The sequence below is a fragment of the Schistocerca serialis genome, chromosome 4, assembly GCF_023864345.2.
Source record: "Schistocerca serialis cubense isolate TAMUIC-IGC-003099 chromosome 4, iqSchSeri2.2, whole genome shotgun sequence".
Taxonomy (NCBI): Eukaryota; Metazoa; Arthropoda; class Insecta; order Orthoptera; family Acrididae; genus Schistocerca; species Schistocerca serialis.
In genome coordinates, this window is record NC_064641.1 from 731,975,918 (window position 1) to 731,996,165 (window position 20,248).

The window sequence follows — 20,248 nt, forward strand, 5'->3', positions numbered from 1 at the left end:
GACGAGAGTAAATTACACAGTTCATAAATTTCCTTCTCCTTTACCCCATTTTTTGCATTCACGTGCAATACTTGGACAACCTTCCTAACTTTATCCACACATATATGATTGAGTCACCAACATATCACTAGACACTATTGCCAAATATCGCCACAGTTTTCAGTTCCATATCAGACAGATATGAAGTGTCAGCCATTGAGTGTGCAGTATGCCACATTCATCTGATTGCCTGGTATACTTTCAGGTTGACATCACAGTTGAAGCAAAGTGTGTATTGCAAGAGACGATCGAACAGATGAGGTGAGCTCCACTCTTCTCTTTGGCAAATGACCATTCTCTGCTTTTTACTCTGCTTTTGGAATGGGTTGAGCTGCAGTCTCATTTTGCAATAGAGCATTTGAATTGAAGCTTTTTGATGTGCCACTTTGTAGTATCATTTTAACACCACTGTCTTGCTGTGGTGTTTATTTTCTACCTTGCGTGATATAAATCATTAAACTGTTGTGGCTGCAAGCTCATTTATCTTGTGGTAATCTTCTTGTTAAGCAGTTGAAAGAAAAAAAAGTATATGCTGGCAGTACATTGCTGTAGTTAAGTTTACTGAAGGATAGGAGGTTTTGTACTGGAGGTTTCAAAGCTGTGAATTTCTTACTATGTTAGATGATTATTCAACTCTTGATGTCATTTCACCTAGAAGTAGGCAGTAAGGTTGTCAGTGAGAGCTGTTTGTTTCAGTAGAGAAAAACTGTATGTTCTGTTAAACATTTGTCATCAATGGTGAATGTTGAAGTTGGATCCTGTCATACTCTATTTTTGATTAACGTTTGACAGTCTGTGACAAATAATCTCAAGCCAGCCATGTAATTCACAGAAAGTAATATTTACTTACACAAACCATCCTAATTATCTTATAATTGCCTACTGTACTGTATTTTCGGGGACAACACTACACAAAAAGGCCAGGCTATGTGCATTGTATGTTGATATTGCCATTATTATTCATACATCATGTATTTTTTTTCATTGACATATTTTTTAGTGTTCCTTCATTCCAAATTTAATTTTGCCATTAACTGGTAGGAACTCGTACTTTGTGTACCAGTTTGCCAATAAAAACACTGTGGTAACCGTTGTATTGTGGTTGTCATAGCACCATTATTGTCTTTTCCATATGAATTTTATTTTGGAAAAAAATTGTCACTGCCATTACTTTAAGTGGTGATATATTCTTCACAGGCCTTGCTACAGGTCTGTGGTAGCTGTATCAGCAATTAAAGTATATACAGTATTGGAAAGGGGGGGGGGGGGGGGAGTGAGAGTGAGTGCGTGTGTGCGTGCATGTGTGTCATTAATTTTCGTGCTCCATATTATTCTCCTTGGGAATCAAAATGCTGCTGTTACAACCATAATATTGTTAGCCCCCCCCCTTTTAGCATTCTCTATGAATTCACTTCCTTAGCACTGTCAGTATCTGTGTATTTCTGTGCACTTGTCATTTGAACATGTAAGACCTGTGTACTGCGATTATCTCAGCAGTTAATATTAAATAGTCTCATTTTTGCACATTTCTGGATTTATTGCTTAAAGTTTTCTTCGTTTATTGGCACATTTTTGTTGATTGCTTAAAATCTTTAGGAAAATCATGAACAGTATGAAATACAGTTAGCCCTCATAACTTTCCCTGCAACATTCATTTCTACTTTGCAGTGAAGTTCATCTCATTTTTGTTTCAGTATGTCAGAATTCTTCACAGTTTCATATTACTTCTGGTCTGTTCATTCCTGTTCAATTTGTTCATTGAGAATATCGTTTGCATATGAGGAATTTTTTGATTGTGTAGTTTGATGTACAGTGCATGATTATTCTTATTGAGAATTCACTGTTTTCTTTGTAAAGTGGCTTCGCAGGTGTGCAATAAAGCTTTTAACAACTTTGTTGGTGTGGCTGTTATCTGCAGCAAGTATATAAATATTCAGTTTCATAAACTGAAATGCCTCTCTCTTGATCCAGTCTGTATTTATACATGTTCCAGACACTGCTTACCTTAAAGCATCGTCAGCAGATTTAATTGCAAAGAATATAGTTTTTTTTATATGCGGTACATATAGATTAATGATGTAAAAATTATGTCAAATGTTTTCTAATCTAGAAGTATCGTGTATTAAAAAACTGTATTATTCCCAATTAAATACACTGAAGATCTGTTAACGTAAAGAGCGAAATGTGTCTAGAACATAAATAAATATAGGTTGCAGCAAGAAGGTGTTTCAATTTACAGAATACATAAAGCTTTTGTTTACTGACTTAAGTGATCGTTGTTACTTACAAAAAATGTGTGCTTAATATAGAAAAGATTGTACATATCCATTTGTGTATTAAAGCATGCAAATAGCTCTCTCTCTCTCTCTCTCTCTCTCTCTCTCTCTCTCTCTCTCTCTATCTCTCTCTGCATGTGTGTTTTGATCCACTCATCCTCCTGTAGGAATAATTTTTCATGCAAAATGGAGCTGCTTAGTATGGAATGTTACACTCGCAGTAAGTTAGTAAGATCTACCTGCTAATAGCAGTAAAGTTGTATGTATGTATCCAGTTAATCATAGCATGCACTTGTTCTGGAGACTGTCACCATTTTGCTTTACTATTTCGATCATCATCTTGGTGCTGATGAGGTATCCATATCTGTAGCATAATGTGCATTGAAAGAAAAAAGAAAAAAAAAATATGGTTTAGAAATTATACAAGTATTGAAAACTTTTGACTTATTTGTTGTATATACAAATCATCAAATACCTGGCCCTGATAAAGTTTGGTTTGAGTTCTGATACTGGTGTACATAAATTTTTAGTGTCAGTCATTAAGTTGATACTCGTTTCAGTACAAGAGTCATTGTTTTTTACAAACAGGTCTTTTATATACCACTTTTGTCATCTTATTATTGAGAGACATGCAATTGTTTTAAAAATGCTTAATTGGTTTCAGCAAAATGTTCAGAGTAAACACAGAAACCCTATAGTCTGATATCCTTCGTATACACTCACTTTCTTGTTTTACTTACAAAATGTAAAAAAAAAATGCTTCAATGTATTTTAACCACCTTGTATTCTCTTCTTCTCTTAAAGTGCCTGGGCTGGCAGTATTAGTGTTGGTTGTGGCTGTGGTGCTGGCCACTCTGGGCCTGGTGACGTGCGTCGTGAGCCACTACCGAACGACTGGCGGTGGCCTGGGGGGGCGCGCGCGCTCCTGGCACAAGAGTGAGCCACCGCCCCCCGCCCCCGCCGGCCCACCTGTACCTCCACCTGCCCCCGTAAGTATGGTAATGTACTGACTCAAACATTTATGTAGTGGCAGTATATTTATTTTGCCTTGTAAAATGTATGAAGTTCTTTCCTCCTGAAACAAGCAACTTTTATGGTGCAAAAGGAAACAATTTTTTGTGTCCAGAAAGAGATTTTCACTCTGCAGCGGAGTGTGCACTGATATGAAACTTCCTGGCAGATTAAAACTGTGTGCCGAACCGAGACTCGAACTTGAGACCTTTGCCTTTCGCGGGCAAGTGCTCTACCAACTGAGCTACCCAAGCACGACTCACGCCCCATCCTCACAGCTTTACTTCTGCCAGTATCTTGTCTCCTACCTTCAAAACTTTACAGAAGCTCCCCTGCAAACTGCAGGAGAGCTTCTGTAAAGTTTGGGAGGTAGGAGACGAGATACTGGCAGAAGTAGTTGTCATTGTGGTGGAAAAACAAGAAAACTATCTTTGCATCACACACAGTCATGACAAGACAGATGCAAAACTTAGATTCGCGGATGCTGGTAGAAAGAAAGTCACTCCAAGACCGCGATCAAAACACATTCAAAATGCAGAGAAGGATTGTTAATTAACAGTGCATTAAAAGTTAAGATTAAAATTCAAAATTTCTATGCAAGTAGAAACAAACTAAAGATAAAGTTACAGGTGTGTGCACTGTCCTTGGCCTCAACTGTTGTTGATACATTTACTTTTAACTTCAGTTAAATTCTGCAACAGTTTATGTAGACAGGATGTACAGCAGACTTTACATATTGTATCAAAGCATCTAAAATTTGAATTGTGGTGGGTAAGAAAAAGAAAGATTTGGATGCAGTCTTTTCATTATTAGACATGAGAAACGTATTCCGTACAGACAGATTGGAACATTAGTGCTTAATAGATTTATAATTCAATTTTTCCTTTCTTTTAGAAATGAGAAAACTACTTCCTTTGGTTATATGTAAATCATTCACCTTTATATGTCCAAGAAGCAGGAATAATTCTTTTTCCTGTTCATGCAGGTATTATAATTGAGTCTATTGGAGAAAATTCAACATTTGAAAATGTAAATAAAATTACCTTGAAAAATGAATAACTAGTTCTTTGCAAATGGATTGTCTTTACACATAGATAAGACACACTATATACAGTTGTTTACTGTATGCCTGACCACATCATTAGAAATAAATGAAACAATGTTCTGAATTCTCGGATTTTTATATCATTGATAAGAACCTAAACCAGTAATCACATGTCACAGATCATCTACAAGATTTAAGCTGTGAAACTTTTATGCTACTGGTATCAGATATTGGAGAGGAAAATATCATCAAATTGACTTGCTTTTCCAATTGTCTTATGGTGGCAAATTTTGGGGTAATTTGTCATTGAAGGAAAAGAAGTGTTTGTTGCACTGTAGCAAGTAATAACAATAATTTATGGTGCGGACTCTAGAACCTCTTTTTGGTTCTTTAAATAGTTGTGAATACTAACAACCTCCTTTATAAAGTATGTTGTCAGCACCCAATCACAGTTTTAAAATAGCAGCTACATTTATAATTATAATATTAGAAGGAGAAATAACCTCCTCAACCTTAGGGTGGTACAGAAAAGAATGATGTTTTAGCCATAAAAATCTTTGGGTACCTGCCCAGTGATGTAAAGAATGTAGTAAATAATAAAATAACCTTCAAACACAAATTAAAATTTTATCTCCTGAGCAATGTCCACACTTCCATATTTTCGCTGAGGAAGTGTAAAATAATTGAAAATTTACTCATTCCACATCATAGTGAGAGGTCTGCAGAATGAGCAGCCAACTAAACGAAACTACACTAGTGAGGAATGTTATAGTGCTGGAAGCAAAACAAACTATAAATACGAGGGCTATCCACAAAGTTTTGGAATTAAAAATAAATAAAGTATTGGAAATTTTTTTATTATATACAGATGAAAGCCACACTTAAATACTACTTTTCTACATAGTTGCCATTTAAATTAAGTCACTTATCGTAGCGATGGACGAGCTTGGAAATTCCTTCGTCGTAAAATTCGGCTGCCTGCACCTTCAACCACGTGGTTACCTCTTTTGGGACAGAAAAGGTGTGATTTTTGTGGATTTCCTGGAAAGAGTCACTACAATAAACTCTCAAAGGTATTGCCAAACTCTGCACAACCTCAGAAGATCAATACAAAACAAGTGCAGGGGAAAGTTGGGCTCAAAGATCTTGCTGATTCACGACAATGCCCAGGCCTACACGGCAAATGCCACTTGTGAAGTTCTCAAATCTTTTAAGTGGGAGTTGTTTCCTCATCCGCCGTACAGTCCCGACCTGGCACAGAGCGACTTCCACTTATTCCCAGCAATGAAGAAGTGGTTGGCTATGCAGTATTTTGATGACGACGCACAGCTTCAAGAAGAGGTAACCACGTGGTTGAAGGCGCAGGCGGCCGAATTTTACGACGAAGGAATTTCCAAGCTCGTCCATTGCTATGATCAGTGCCTTAATTTAAATGGCAACTATGTAGAAAAGTAGAATTTAAGTGTGGCTTTCATCTGTATATAATAAAAAAAATCCAATACTTTATTTATTTTTAATTCCAAAACGTAATGTACTTTGTGGATAGCCCTCGTAATATAGACAGTGATTGCACCATGCACATCTCAGAAGCAGAAGTTTATTTTGAGTAAAGGGCTTAGTTGTAGGTGAAGAGCAGGCTGTAAAATGCTGTCATCAAGATTAGGTGGGAATAACTTGCTTTCATTACTGCAAAGCACAACACATATAGTAAATATTTTGAGGGAGGAATGCATGGGACAGTACTGCTCTGGTTGGAAGATATTTGGATATAAATGAGGAAAAGAAAAAATATATAAAAAAAACATTTTCTTGAAGTGTTAGTGCAAGTTAGCAGACTGGAGCTTGCATATTAGAACACAAGACAGTGTGAAGCAGTATAGCAGAAAGTTGTTTTAAGGATAATTGTAGTACACAAATAAAGTGGAATTGCACATATAAGTGCTAAAAAATGTACTTAGCTTTGTTGTTAGAAAAAATCATTATTTTAGTGTCATGTTACTTTGTGTGTCATGTTGTTGGTATTTCTACAGCAGTTATTAGAATTTTTAGTTTAGTAAATAAAGCTCATATGCACAGTAAAAAAACTTCTTGTCATGAGATGAATGCAGATTTTCAAAGGTGATATTAGAGTAAGCTACCTTGTTATGTGAAAACAGGTGACCCGAAGCCTCTTACTTTGTTTGATAAATGTGTTATGCTTTTACTTAAAGTGAAGGATTGTCTCTCACACATCAGATGACATCAGTAAGTGAAAATTAAAAAATGGAAAGTCCAGGATGGATTAACAATAATATTCTGAAAAGTGTAGTTGCTTCTCACCCCATAGAGGCAACGTTGAGTCACAGACAGGCACAGTGAAAAGACTACTAAGCACTTAAGCTTTTGGCCAAAAAGCCTTCTTCGTAAATAGAAAGCACGCACGTATTGACACATGTACAACTTGCATGCACATGGCCATTGTCTCCGGCCGCAGTGGCTGTGTGCTTTGTGTTTCCAAAAAAGACCTTTTGGTCAAAAGCGTAAATTAGTGGTCTTTTCATTGTGCCTGTCTGTGACTCGGCACCTCTTCTGTGGGGTGAGTAGCAGTCTACCCTTTTCTTAATAAGTGGTTATTAGTGAGAACTTGTTTTAGTTATCAGCAAAAGCTCTCAGATTCACCCAGTTGTCTTAAATATAAAATAATGTTGCATTTGTCAAAAATTGGTAAAATTAAATATGTAAGTGATTTTTAAGTAACAAAGATTGCATTGTCTTGCAGATGGTGGTGGGGATGGAACGGTTGAGCCGCGAGCTGCGGGACAGACAGGTACGCCTCCACTCAGTGAGTACAGACTTGGAATTGGGACTGCCACCAAATATTGCCTTGCCAGATGGGGAGGAACTCCCTTATGGCAGTTCGACACGACTGAAAATTCGGGACCCGGAGCAGGTCAGTAGAGCAAATACTACATGCAATACGAAACCACTACATTTTATCATTGAAAATCATACATTAAAGCAATTGCTGATCTCTCTTTTTTTTTAGCCTGTAAAGTAATGTCAGATTTCCTAATTGTATGTGTGGGTCCACAGCTGCTACAAAGTTACTGAGGAAAGTCATCCTGCATAGGTTTTCTACTTCAAAAACAAAAACATTTTATTTCATGATTTTGCACAGTTAGCTAATTTTGCCCCGTTTGGGAATTTTCAAGCTACCAGAACTCAAACAAATGGCAAAAGTTACAGCAGCTTCAAGATTAGATAGATAGTCACAAATATACATAAAAACTTTTTACACACACCTGTCACATTGAAACGCTGCAGTCACACATCTTGTCCACAAATTAGTGTGCAGAAACAGCCTTCTAATGGTATCCCTAATGAAACTAACTTGTGAATGTGATGGTAATCGGCACAACCCCCATACACATCACTAGTTGTTCAATTGACAATTTGTGACTGATCTGTATTTTTGTTGTGTTTTGGCTGGCTTGTTGCTCACTCAGACATGTAATAAGAAATTTTTACATTCCTGGGACACCATCAAAATTTTTTAAAGCTTCACCTGTCTCTGATACAGCACGTTTCACACAAGAGATTTTCTGCATAACTTTTACTTTAGGTTAGGCATATGTAGTAATTCTTTTGAGTGAATGTTTATTTCTTTTGTTTAAGCAATTTTTATACCTCTGACAACACAATCGTGCAATTAAATCTATTGACATTTGATTGTTACTTGTTTACTATGTCGAGCAATTTTATTTGACATGTGAACTAAGAGACTTTGACGTGATTTATGCTGGCATGGCAACAAAGACGTGCATGAGGGTTGGATTTTATCATTTTACATATGGAATTCACATCTGTGAAAGTAAGTTATGTCATTTGAGTTAAACAACTACAGTTTTTTGCTGTCATGGAGGCATATAATTTTTTTGGTGTACATTTATGAATTTTTCTATTCCTGAAGCTTCTGTAGCTTCTGTCATTTGTTTCACTACCAAGTAGGTTGGAAATTACTAAGGGTGCAAAATTAGCAAATAACACAAAAGCATTAAATAAAGTGTTTTATTTCAAAAATAAAAACAACATCTGCAGGACAATGACTTCCTTCAATAAATGTCAAATTTGAAATGTTTGAAGATTGTGCAGTGAACATTAACTGAATAAGTTTAAGAACAGCAGTTTGCTTAAGACTGCTGGTTCCATTACAAACAGTTTAACAAGCAGAAGCATATCGGAATTTTGATTGGTGTCTTTCTGTGTGATTTGGCAGGTATCTCATTGTGACTATGGTAATTTAAGTTAATAGTGAATGACAAGTAAATATTTAAAAAGCACTTTTACTTTTAGGTATTTTTCTAATATTTCTATTTTTGTATTTCCCTAATATTTCTATTGTTGCTGTTCTGTTTTCATTTAGTGTTATTTTTTTGCTTGTATTTTCACATATCAGCTGAAATATGAAATTTTACTGTGATCATAATGCAGCATATTATTTAGGTGATAACAGTTGTTACCATGTGCTGTCAAATTTAGTCAGAAATCATGAAAATAATTGTAGTTTTGTTCAAAATGCTCATGGTTGTAGAGTTTTCCCAAGAGCCTTGTTTACATAAATATTTATAAATTCTGTATTTCTGAGGACCACTTTTACAAATGTGCTTAGTGGAAAGAGTAAATGTTAAGTTTAAAGAGTGTTAAGTTTATTAACATACTATATGCATATTAGAGTTTCAGAATAGTAACAGACAAAAATCTTGACTCCAGTTACAAATTTTTTCAAATATTTCTGAACTTTTTCTCTGTGTTGTTCATAGATTGTGTAGTACAGGTTGACTTTGTTGTACACAGATTCGTTATCTGCTTTTTCCTATACACATGATTTTAGTTTTAAGTCATGTGCTGCCATCTGTTCACTGTACACGGAAGTGTTACTGTGTCAGCAATCTCAGCAAGCGTCTTCTGTCATGTTTGTCGAGACATGTCATCTTATGAGGTCAGTAGAGCTGGAAGTTGTACTTGACAGCGTATGTTTTTAAAATGTCAGGTAAATGGAAAGAAAGTGTGCCTATTGAGAGAAAGAAGTATGTACAAAAGCTGTATTCATTAGAAAAAAGAGGTTTTGCATCACTATGGGATAGGTGACCATATTGTTGACATTCCATGTGCTTTTGGACTTTGTGAATCCACTGTGTGAATTGCTTGTGACATTGTGGAATCAGTTTGAAAATTTGCTTAATGCTTAATTGATTTGAGTGTGATTAGAGAGACCAAATCTTGGAGGTGAAGGAAAGAATGGAAAAAATATTAAACCATTGGATTGAACACCACTACCATGTCCCTCCCTGCAGCTGGTATTCAAGTCAAAGCCAAGAGCTTACAAGCAGATTGAACAGAAGATGATGATACAGCACCTTTCTTGGCCGGTCCAGATTGATTTGATCACTTCCAGCATTGTTGGCTTTTGCAACATTAAAATGACAGGAAAGAGCGCAGCTGCGGCAGACAGATATGGAGCCGAGGAATTTAAAAAGGTGTTTAAAGAAACAGGGCAGAAAAAGGCTATAGTGCAATGGAGGTATTCAATCTTGATGAAACAGGTTTAGTTTGGAAATGAATGTCAAGCCACACCTTCGTTTCTACTGAAGAGAAAACACCTGGATCTAAGACTGCCAAAAACTGATGTACCCTTCTTTTTGGAGGAAATGCTGCAGGGAATTACAAATTAAAACCCTTTATGATATATCACTCTTAAAATCCTATGGCATTCAAGGGTTGGGTCAGGAGCAGGCTGAGATTTCATTGGACATGGAAAAATGATTTTGTGTATTACTGTGTTTTAGCATATAAATTTAGCATTTGGAGATATGGTAATGGTTATCTTTGGTAAAAATACCAAGATACTGTGCTACTTTAAAATTAGTATGTGGGTAGATGAGAACTTAACCCATATTTTACATATAAAATGACTCAATTTTCATGAATCTGGTATGCACGAAAGCTCCACAGAATGTAACAATTGCAAATAACAAGATTTACCTGTACATCTATGTAAATGAAAGCTTTTTCTCTTGCATACACCTGTTAAGTTTTCACGTATGCTGGAAACGCTAAAATTGATACCAGTGAAGAAACAAACACTATATGCCTTTTGGCTTCAGAGTTTGAATTTTTCGTAGCCAAATGACCACTTTACAAAAAAAAAGTTCCAGCAGAACGCACAACTTGTGAGAACAAAAGATTTTGAATGTAATTTTTTTATACTTTGTTCTGTATAACGCATTAGTTCAACAATGTGAGGTGTAAAGTTTAAGCATTTCTGTTTACAGGAGAGTGAAATCTACCAAAAGTGCATCCGGCCACCTCCAAACCGAACAGTGTTCGATGGGGAATCGCCACCCCCTTATCGGTCAAGCTCGACAGGTCTCCTCGGAGGTGGTGGGGACTGGGCGTCTACGCATGTCGTACGATGCCATAGCTTGTCATCGGCAGGTTTGCCATGTACCACACCTGCTGTTGTGGTTCCATCCACCGCGTCTGCTGTGGCCACCCGTGCACGGCGACTTTCTGCCTTCTCAGACTCGCCCGTCCCCGTTGCTGTGTCCGATCTGACACTGGTGCCCTGCCGGACCGAAGGCCGGCGGACTCCGCCAGGGGGCCCAGCGCAGTAGTCTGCATCGACAGTGTGCTGTCATGTGTCATATGTTTCGGGATTGTGTGCAGTGTGTGAATGGGTCATCTGACACTGATGCGTGTAAAAATATATATATGTGTATGTATATGTATAGATTTAGCTATCGTTTGAGATCTCAAGGAGGATGTAATTCTGAAGGTGACCGATGTGCAAGAGTGTAATTGATGAACATGTGTAACATTGTTGAGAGTAGTAGCTGCATTTGACGATGTACTGGGATACATTACTTTGTGATAATAATATATAGTTTGTGGGCTGGTCAGCACACATTACACATGTGATTCGATAAATCGTGTGTTATTACAATGCATTTTTGTTTTTTTATTAACCTGATTATACACCATTCCCCATACAGACCTCAAAAAGTTAAAAATGCTCTGCAATATTCATCTGAGAGAAATTTCTTTTGCGGGGCTTCATACCCTAATGTACCTGTGTTTTAAGTTTAATATATATAATATATTGAATGTCAGTTCTTGCTGTAAAATGTATTTCTGAAGCAGAGCTGCTTGGAACTATAACTTTGAATAACTGAATGACTCAAGAAATTTCAGACTAAAATGAAATAAATAAATGAATGAATAAATCTTGTGCAATTACTTTTCTATGTTTGTTGAAAGAAGAATTTTGACTCATCAACAGCTTTGCAGAGATAGTCGTAAGTTTTTCTGACTTTTTTTCTTTTTTTCTCATTGGCATGAACTGACAAAACTACCTTACTGAAAGCAATTTTTATTTAGAATATCTTAAGAGTAAGATGCAGGTTACAACAAAACAGCAGTGTAATACCAGTATTCATTGACAGCAGACAACATACATAAATTACCTTTCTTTTGAATATGGCCACCATACTACAACCTGGAATGGAGAGGTTTGTGGTCCTGATTATTTAAACATCTGTCATCATGGTAAAACATTGTTCCACCGTACAAATTCAGAAGTTATCATTTTCACAAGAAAAGAAAAGCAGACTGCTAACAGAGACATATTCTGTTATATCAAAAGAATAATTCACTATAAAGAATTGTAGAATTGCAAGGAGACAGAATGGTTAGGCAGCACTTTAGAAGACAAAACCAACACATTGACTGCCTTGGGGCCACTGGCTGCCACAACAGGACTACATGCCTGACGCCGTGTGACTGCCAACAGCCACAGCAAATCCTCGTGCACAACGCCATGTGCCTGGCTTGGCCTGTGGTGAAACATCAGTCACTGAGCATGCAGCAGCCAACACATTAACAGTACTGCTGAAAATCTAGAAAGAAAAACTAACTTTCAGATCCTTACCCAAGAGAGGGAAGGGAGTAGGTTGGGAATGCAGGGTAAGTCATGTGAACCACGCATTAAGAGCAGCCCATCTCTAATAACAGATAGCCCTCCTTTCCAACACTGTCCTTATTTTCTTCTTTCAGGAAGAAACTTAACATTTACAAAAGTTAATTTTGTGTTTTCTACTTTTAAATTGTTTATTGACAGTACTAAAGATTTCATCCCTTGGAGCGGAATACCAGTACTGCTCAGTCTCCTCGTGATTTGACATCTTTTATTGCAGAGAAGAATAACACCTTGATTTCCAGATAGTGAGATTGTACTACATGGAAACTTATGAGTGCTTGCTCACATTCTTCTTTAGAAAGTAATGTGTATTCTGCTCTTAGGAAACAACTTTTCATCCATGTAATAATAATAATATCTTAAATATAACTTACATATTTCTGATCATAAAGGCACATGACGTTTCAAGACCATAATTTATAAGAAGTTATTACCTTGTTGGTTTTAGAGTTGCAGTGGCTTTGATGGTTGATACATTTCATTGGTATGTGCTTGGATATTTATTTTTGTAAATAGCAGCACAAAATTTCAAAATAATGTAACATGCTTTAATTTGGGAATGCTTGTACATTTACTGGCAATAGAAGATGATATAAAACCATTGTGGCAGAATAAGTTGCTGTGTGAAGCCTATAGCAGTTGATGGAATAGATTGAATAGTTTGTGGAGAATCGCTGTACATGGAAACAAGTTAGCTAACAGCACCGATCACATAAGAAGTTAATACAGAACAATATTGGGAAAGGAGAGTACCATTGCTATTGTTGCCTTGAGTTTAAAAATTATCAGGCCTCTGGCAACCTGATTCTCTTTTTAGATACAGAAAAACTAGCTACTTCACTTAAGCCAAGGGTACGACACTCCATAACAGATTGGAATGAGCACATAGGGAAATACATTCTTGGTCTATATTATGTGTGGATAATATACTAGTCATTTAATGGAGCACTGAAGTACCAAACGCGAAACAAAGCAATTGTATTAGATGACATTTTTGTAAGAATTATTGAGAACGTTGGAAGAGCATACATGGCAAACAGATTCCACATGGTATGCAAGTTATGAGACAGATGAAATATCTTCAGACATGCAAAAAAATGTAATAATTTCAGTTCCAGAGAAAGTCTTTGCTGATATGTGAGTATTACCAATGATCTACATTTATACTCTGCAAACCACCGTGAGGTGAATGGCGGAGGGTATGTCCAATTATACCAGTTATTAGGGTTTCTTTCCCTTCAATTAACATATTGCGTGTGGGGAGAATGATTGTTTAAATGCCTCTGTGCATGCAGTAATTATTCTAAAATTATCCTCACGATCTGTGAGTGATACATAGCGGGTTGTAGTATATGCCTAGAATAATTGTTTAAAGCCAGTTCTAGAAACTTTAACAGTCTTTCTCAGGATAGTTTACATCTATCTTAGTCTTCCAGTTCAGTACCTTCAGTATCTCTGTGACACTCTTCCCACAGATTAAACAAACCTGTTACTATCTGTGCTGCCCTTCTCTGTATATCTTCAATATCCCCTGTTAGTCCTATCTGGTAAGGGTCCCACACTTGAGTAATATCCTAGAACCGGTTTTATAAATGATTTGTATGCAATCTCCTTTGTAGACAGATTGCATTTCCCCAGTTTTCTATCAGTAAACTGAAGTCTACCACCTGCTTTACTCATGACTAGACCTATGTGATCTGTAGTGTTGGCAGAAGAGCCAACACTGTTTTTCTAGAGGAGGCCGAAATGCATGCGTTTAATTACACGCTGACTGGTGTGAGGTCTGGAACAGGACAATATCTTGAGAATTGCAAATAAAGTACGTAGATGATGTAATACTTAACTTTAATCCACAATTGTAGAACATCTCTCTTGATGATACATGCTTCACATAGTAAATATCAATTGAATACGGCGCCTTGCTAGGTCGTAGCAAATGTAGCTGAAGGCTATGCTAACTATCGTCTCGGCAAATGAGAGCGTATCGGTCAGTGTAGCTTCGCTAGCAAAGTCGGCTGTACAACTGGGGCGAGTGCCAGTACGTCTCTAGACCTGCCGTGTGGTGGTGCTCGGTCTGCTACCACTGACAGTGGCGACACGCGGGGATGACGTATACTAATGGATCGCGGCCGATTTAAAGGCTACCACCTAGCAAGTGTGGTGTCTGGCGGTGACACCACATGATCATTCCATTTCATGTCCCTGCAAAGTGTTAAACCAAGGTATTTGTATGAGTCGGCTGATTCCAATAGTGACTCATTGATATTATATTCATAGGATACTAAGTTCTTTCAGTTTTTGGAGTGCAAAAATTTTACATTTCTAAACATTTAGAGAAAGTTACCAATCTTTCCACCACATTTTGTGGTTGAAAAATACTGATAGGAATTATTTAAAGACTGGAAAGACTGACAGATGCTGATTTCAGGGAACAACAGTTTGGGTTCTGGAAAAATTTAGAAACACGAGACAATACTGACCCTACAATGTAATGTCGAAGAAAGGCGAACCTATGCGTACAGTATATATAGATTTAGAGAGAACTTTTGGCATTGTTGACTGGAGTGTACCGTTTGAAATTCTGAAAGTAGAAAGATAAAATATAGAGAGTGATAGGTTATCTAAAACTTGCATCGAACTCAAACTGTGATTGTGAGCCTAAGGACATGAAAGGGAAACAGTAATTCATAATGGAGTTATAGCATATCCCCAATGTTTTCCAATCTGTACCACTAAGCAAGCAGTTAAGAAAAGAGCAAATTAATGTTAATAGAGAATAAAGCAAAACTTTTATTTTCTGATAACTAAGTCTCTCAGAGGTGGCATTAAATCATGGAAGATAAATTGAGCAGAATGGACTGTATCTCGAAATGAGATGATAAGAGTAACATAAACTTCAGTAAAGCAAGAATTGTGGAGTGTAGTTGAATTAAATTATGTAATACTGAGGGAATTAGGTTAGGAAATGAGATGCAAAAAGTAGATTACTTTTGCTATTTGGGTAGCAGAATCACTGATGATGGCCAAAATGCAGAATGGAAATTATTGCCGAAATTTTTAATGTAGCATTGTATGGCAGAGAAAAAGTGAAATGTGGACTGTGAACAGTTCAGACAAGAAGAGAGTACCTTTTTGAAATACAGGCCACCTTCTGAAACACAGTGCTACAGAAGAATGCTGAAGATTAAATGGAAAGATTGGGTTAACTAATGAGGAGATTATGAACTGAACCGGGGGCAAAAAGTGATTTACGGAAAAAAAATTGACTAAATAAGGGAATTTGTTGATAGAGCAGATCCTGAGGCATCATGGAGTCATCCGTTTGGTAATGGCGAGACGTCTGGTTAGTGAAAATTGTAGAGGCAGATCAAAGGTTGATTGCATGAAGCAAGTGCACTGCAAATGGATGTGGGTTGTGCCAGTTGCACAGAGATGATGAGGCATGCAGAGGATAGACTAGCAGGGGAAGCTTCGTCGAATCAGTCTTACAACTAATATAGTAATTATGATTGATCATGTAGTATGTATTTCATGCTGAAATTAGGTGCAAAAGTTTTGTAACTACAGGAGCATTGTATATGTGCTTTTTCAGAAGAATGTGTGTTTAAATTTTTATGTGATGATTCCCAGCATTTTATACAACTGGAAATTTTGTTTTGAAACCAAACCCCTTCATTTTGCACTGATGAGCACGTGAAACAATCCAGTAATTTACGAGAGCAGAATTTTAGTTCCATATATTAGATGTTTCTATGAGAAGAAACTTGACCAAACAAAGATGAAAAACTGCTTGCTACCAGACAGAGACATATAAACATGTCTTGACTGAAACAGTAGCTTTTAAACCAGGGGTTTGACCAAGCAGTAAAACAGGGAAAGATTGGAGGAAGTTGTGTGGTTTCTTCAGGATTTGATTTCTTGGTAGATACAGCAAAACAAGATTAAGATAGGTATGATTTGAAAATCAGAGTAGTGAACAGCAGTTTGATGCACTAGTTGTCATTTTGATGTTTAATTTTTTCTGTGTTTTTCCCAGCACAAAAAACTTACTTAAAATTTTCTGTAAATTTATTCATTGAACTGCCTAGAAACTTGACATAGAGTGAAAACAAAGGAAAGATGGTAAGCCAGTAAGAGGATGGGAAGATATAAATAGCTTATTTAGTGCAGCATGTGAGTAATTCATAATGAATGTTCAGTTGCTGTGTAAAAGTTTTCCCATTTTGTACTCTTAGTGTGTCCATACACACCAAAGCGTTGTGATGGTTGTATCCACATAGAAAGCTGTGCAGTAACACATCAATTCGAACATGACAATTTTTCCATGGGTGTGTCTGTCATAGGTAAAGTACACATGTTGTGCTTTATGGCGATCTGTACGGTTGAAAATGAAGAACACACTTGTACACTGTGCCCGCAGTACAAATCTTTTATTGTTCTTAGATGACTGGTTTCCACAGTCTTATGTTGCCATCATCTGATCTTATGGAACTTGTTATAAAAGTGCCATGTTACATTATGTGAAGTCAAAACACAGAAGGCAGACAGACATACATATCTTGATTTAAAAAAGTGCATTTTATCAACTCTGTGATTTTTATTAAGCTATGTATATGTGTGGAGTGCCTTTTGTGCTTTGACTCCTTGTAATGTAACATGGCATTTTTATAACAAGTTCCATAAGATCAGATGATGCCAGCATAAGATAGCTAAAATCAGTCATCTTGGAACAGTAAAAGTTTCTATACTGCGATCACAGCATACAAAGTGTGTTCTTCATTTCCATAATACAGGTTCTGTCAGTGGTGGTGAAGAAGACAGTTTAATGAGACAGAGTTGAGGGATGGAGATGATGCTGTGGTAGTATAATAGTCTCTTAATTTTACTGTTCATCTCTTTCAGGTTCTGATTCTTATTCTTTTGTGGTAGTTACTCTTTCATTGCTTTCAGCTTTTCTTTCATGCACTTAAATTGTTCACAAAATTTTATGTGCTCTTGAGTGATTAAGTGGCAGACTACAGATCCAAAGGTCTGAGTTCAATCCCTGGTCAGTCATAGTATTTTTAGTGGTCACTCATCATCTCTTTCGCCTCATTACCCATTAAATGTAATGATTTCCATTACTCTAAAAGCATTGTGTTACTGTCAGTCAGTCCCAAGCAACTATGTATCTCTTATTGGGTCTGTCATCATTTGAGTAAGAAAGAAAGAAACTACATTTGGCTTAAAATCTTGACATGCTCTCATCCATGTGCCCTTGTATTACTTGATCACTCTTTCATTTATTCCCTGCAACTTGCAGTGCTGGCAGCTCAATTCACACATCTGCGAAGATGGGCTTTCATGTTACTAATCACAATAGTATAATGCCCCTGTCACACTTTATTAAATAAACAAATGATAATCTCCTCAGTCATAATGAATGAAAAATATCACACAAGAGTGACTTTTGTGCATCTTGTGGCTTAAATTTTCGCTTTGTCATTTGTTGTTGTATGTTTCTTTTGGTGGCTTTAAATAAGAAGAAGGGGAGAAACAGAAATTTGTGAACAATCATCAATTAATTGAGGTACAGAGAATACATAATGTTTGATACTTTGACCTTGAATGAAAGAAAGTTGTACCAATGTAAATGAATTGCAATTCAGATGTTGTAATTGTCATTGATGAGAGGCTTGCTTGTGCATCATTTGGCATCAAGTAAAAAAAACTGTGTTCTGTAAGTGATAACATCCCTCTCCACACCCAGTTTCATTTAATGAGATGCATACTACACAGGTAGTGATCCATTAAATCAGCAAAAATTAAAAACTCATTAATTAATGGACTTCCCTTGTTTGCAAAACTGTCAGTAACATTAGTAAAGGGTTCTTGTATGTTTCTGCTGAACTTTTCTCTTTCATGGAGAGTGCATTTATTTCCTCTTGTTCTCAAGGCAGCAGGTATTAGCATTTTCAATTCAATTAATTTATTAGAATTTTTTTCATGTAGAAAATGCTCTTTCTTGCTGATGCATTCAGGAATATCTTAGGCATAATATATTATCTCAATACTAATGATGTTTTCATTTAAATTTTCTTTCACATTTTTCACTTTCAGTGAAGGGGAGCAGACAGATAGGCATTTTCTTCATTCTTGCAGCCCCCAAGACGTATTTTCAAATTGTTTGGTGTTACATATGGAATAAATGCTCAGTAATTATGAAATTTTAATCAGGTGTACCAGTAGTTGTAAAAAAAAATAATTTGAAGCTGTACAAGATAAATTATCCAATTTTTCTTGGAAAATATTTGCCAATGGACTGACTGGGGACTTGACTGCCTTGGGGCTTAAACTAACAACTATCCTATTATCTTTACAGGTTGCGTGATTTTAAGTTAATAATAATCATGCAATAATAAGCACCATATTTCTCTATTATACAAAAATCACACTATGATTGCAGTACTCCTTCACAGTTACATTATTGTTCTCATCCACATGTAATCTGTGTAGCAAAAATTGGATTTTCGCTTCATATTTTCAATATAACACTTATTTTTATGTTATATGCATAATGTTATTCAACACTTCAGTGTACACCACTGCACTTCACTGCAAAACATCATAATCTTAAATATAAAATGGATAGTGTTAATTAATGTATTACATAAAATAAGTATCATGCAATCCATACCTCAAAAAAAGAGGTTAACAAAGATGTGAAACCATATTAACTTTAAAAGTGCAAGTTTCATGGTGAATTCGTTGTTCCATACCTAGGTTGATTACCACTGGGATAAGATCACCCACTCATTGTTAGCTCCACTACTAGGCTAAATAACACATTTCCTTACTGTTCTTCAAAGTAAGCTGTATTTCAAAGCTGTGATACACTACATCACCCATTTTCATCAAGTTTTATACAGAATATGAAACTTGAATGCTGTCAATGTAATTAGTTTTTTTGTTTGCAGTTGATTACATAAAATCTTAATGTAGAGAATGAGTTTAAAAAATCAGCAAGGGGGGAGAACCTCCACAAATGCTGTAATACACTTGTGTTTCTTTCTTTTTCTTTTTTTTTTTTAATTCAAAAGTAGTTGATTTGTTTTCTGACTCTTACAATTACTTAAAATTAATATTGGTTAGAGGCAGAAATACATGACATTCACATTTCTGTACACCAATATTCGTTCAGAAAAACATGAAAGAAAATGTGTTTAACCAAACACAGCTAGAGAAAGCATACTTGGTGTATATTGTCCTGAGTTGTCCCATTTGCTGAAGTTAATTGATACAACAGAATAAAGATATCAATATTGTTTCAATTTGTATTAAGGAGTACAAAATTTTCCTTTTTATTTCACTTGTATACGTCAAAAATTCCAGCTGTTCACTAACGTATGTGTGAGGATCACTCAGAAAATGCAAAGAATTTGTCATAAAAAGTTTAATTTACTATTCTACAAGAACATAATACACATCATCTGCTTCTCCACACAGACAATTTGAAAAATGATGCATTCTAGCAGTTTGACTCTGCTGTAAGTAGACTCATATTGTGTGATCTGATAATAATTTAACTTTTACATGTATTGTGGTCATTTAGCTAATGGTGAAGCAGTGACTGTTTAATAAAGTGATGTATCTTTATTTCTGCTGATCTGTGATGAAACTACTCCCAGCCATTGGTTTGCATTCGTAATTCACCATAAAATGTAGCAAAGGTGCAATAAATACCACAGGTCTAACATTTCCAATTGCATAAACAAATTACTCCTCATATTTCACAGTTGATGGGACTTGTACATCCCACAGTCATTGTTACAACTTATTACAGATACTGTGTGCGAAATTTAAAATTTTCCTGGTGAATTAAAT

The 20,248-nt window shown here is 36.2% G+C and overlaps 1 protein-coding gene across 4 annotated transcripts in view; it reads left to right on the forward strand.

Moving 5' to 3' along the window:
- Positions 1 to 11,357, forward strand: part of LOC126473249 (protein TMEPAI-like) — a 184,638-nt gene extending 173,281 nt beyond the window's left edge. For all 4 annotated transcript variants that reach the window (XM_050100172.1, XM_050100173.1, XM_050100171.1 and 1 more), the window contains 3 exons: positions 3,120 to 3,304; positions 7,130 to 7,300; positions 10,683 to 11,357. In XM_050100172.1, coding sequence (XP_049956129.1) covers positions 3,120 to 3,304; positions 7,130 to 7,300; positions 10,683 to 11,024 — 698 coding nt within the window. In that variant the 3' untranslated portion in view covers positions 11,025 to 11,357. The remainder of the gene's footprint in view (positions 1 to 3,119; positions 3,305 to 7,129; positions 7,301 to 10,682) is intronic.
- The last annotated feature ends 8,891 nt before the right edge of the window (positions 11,358 to 20,248 follow it).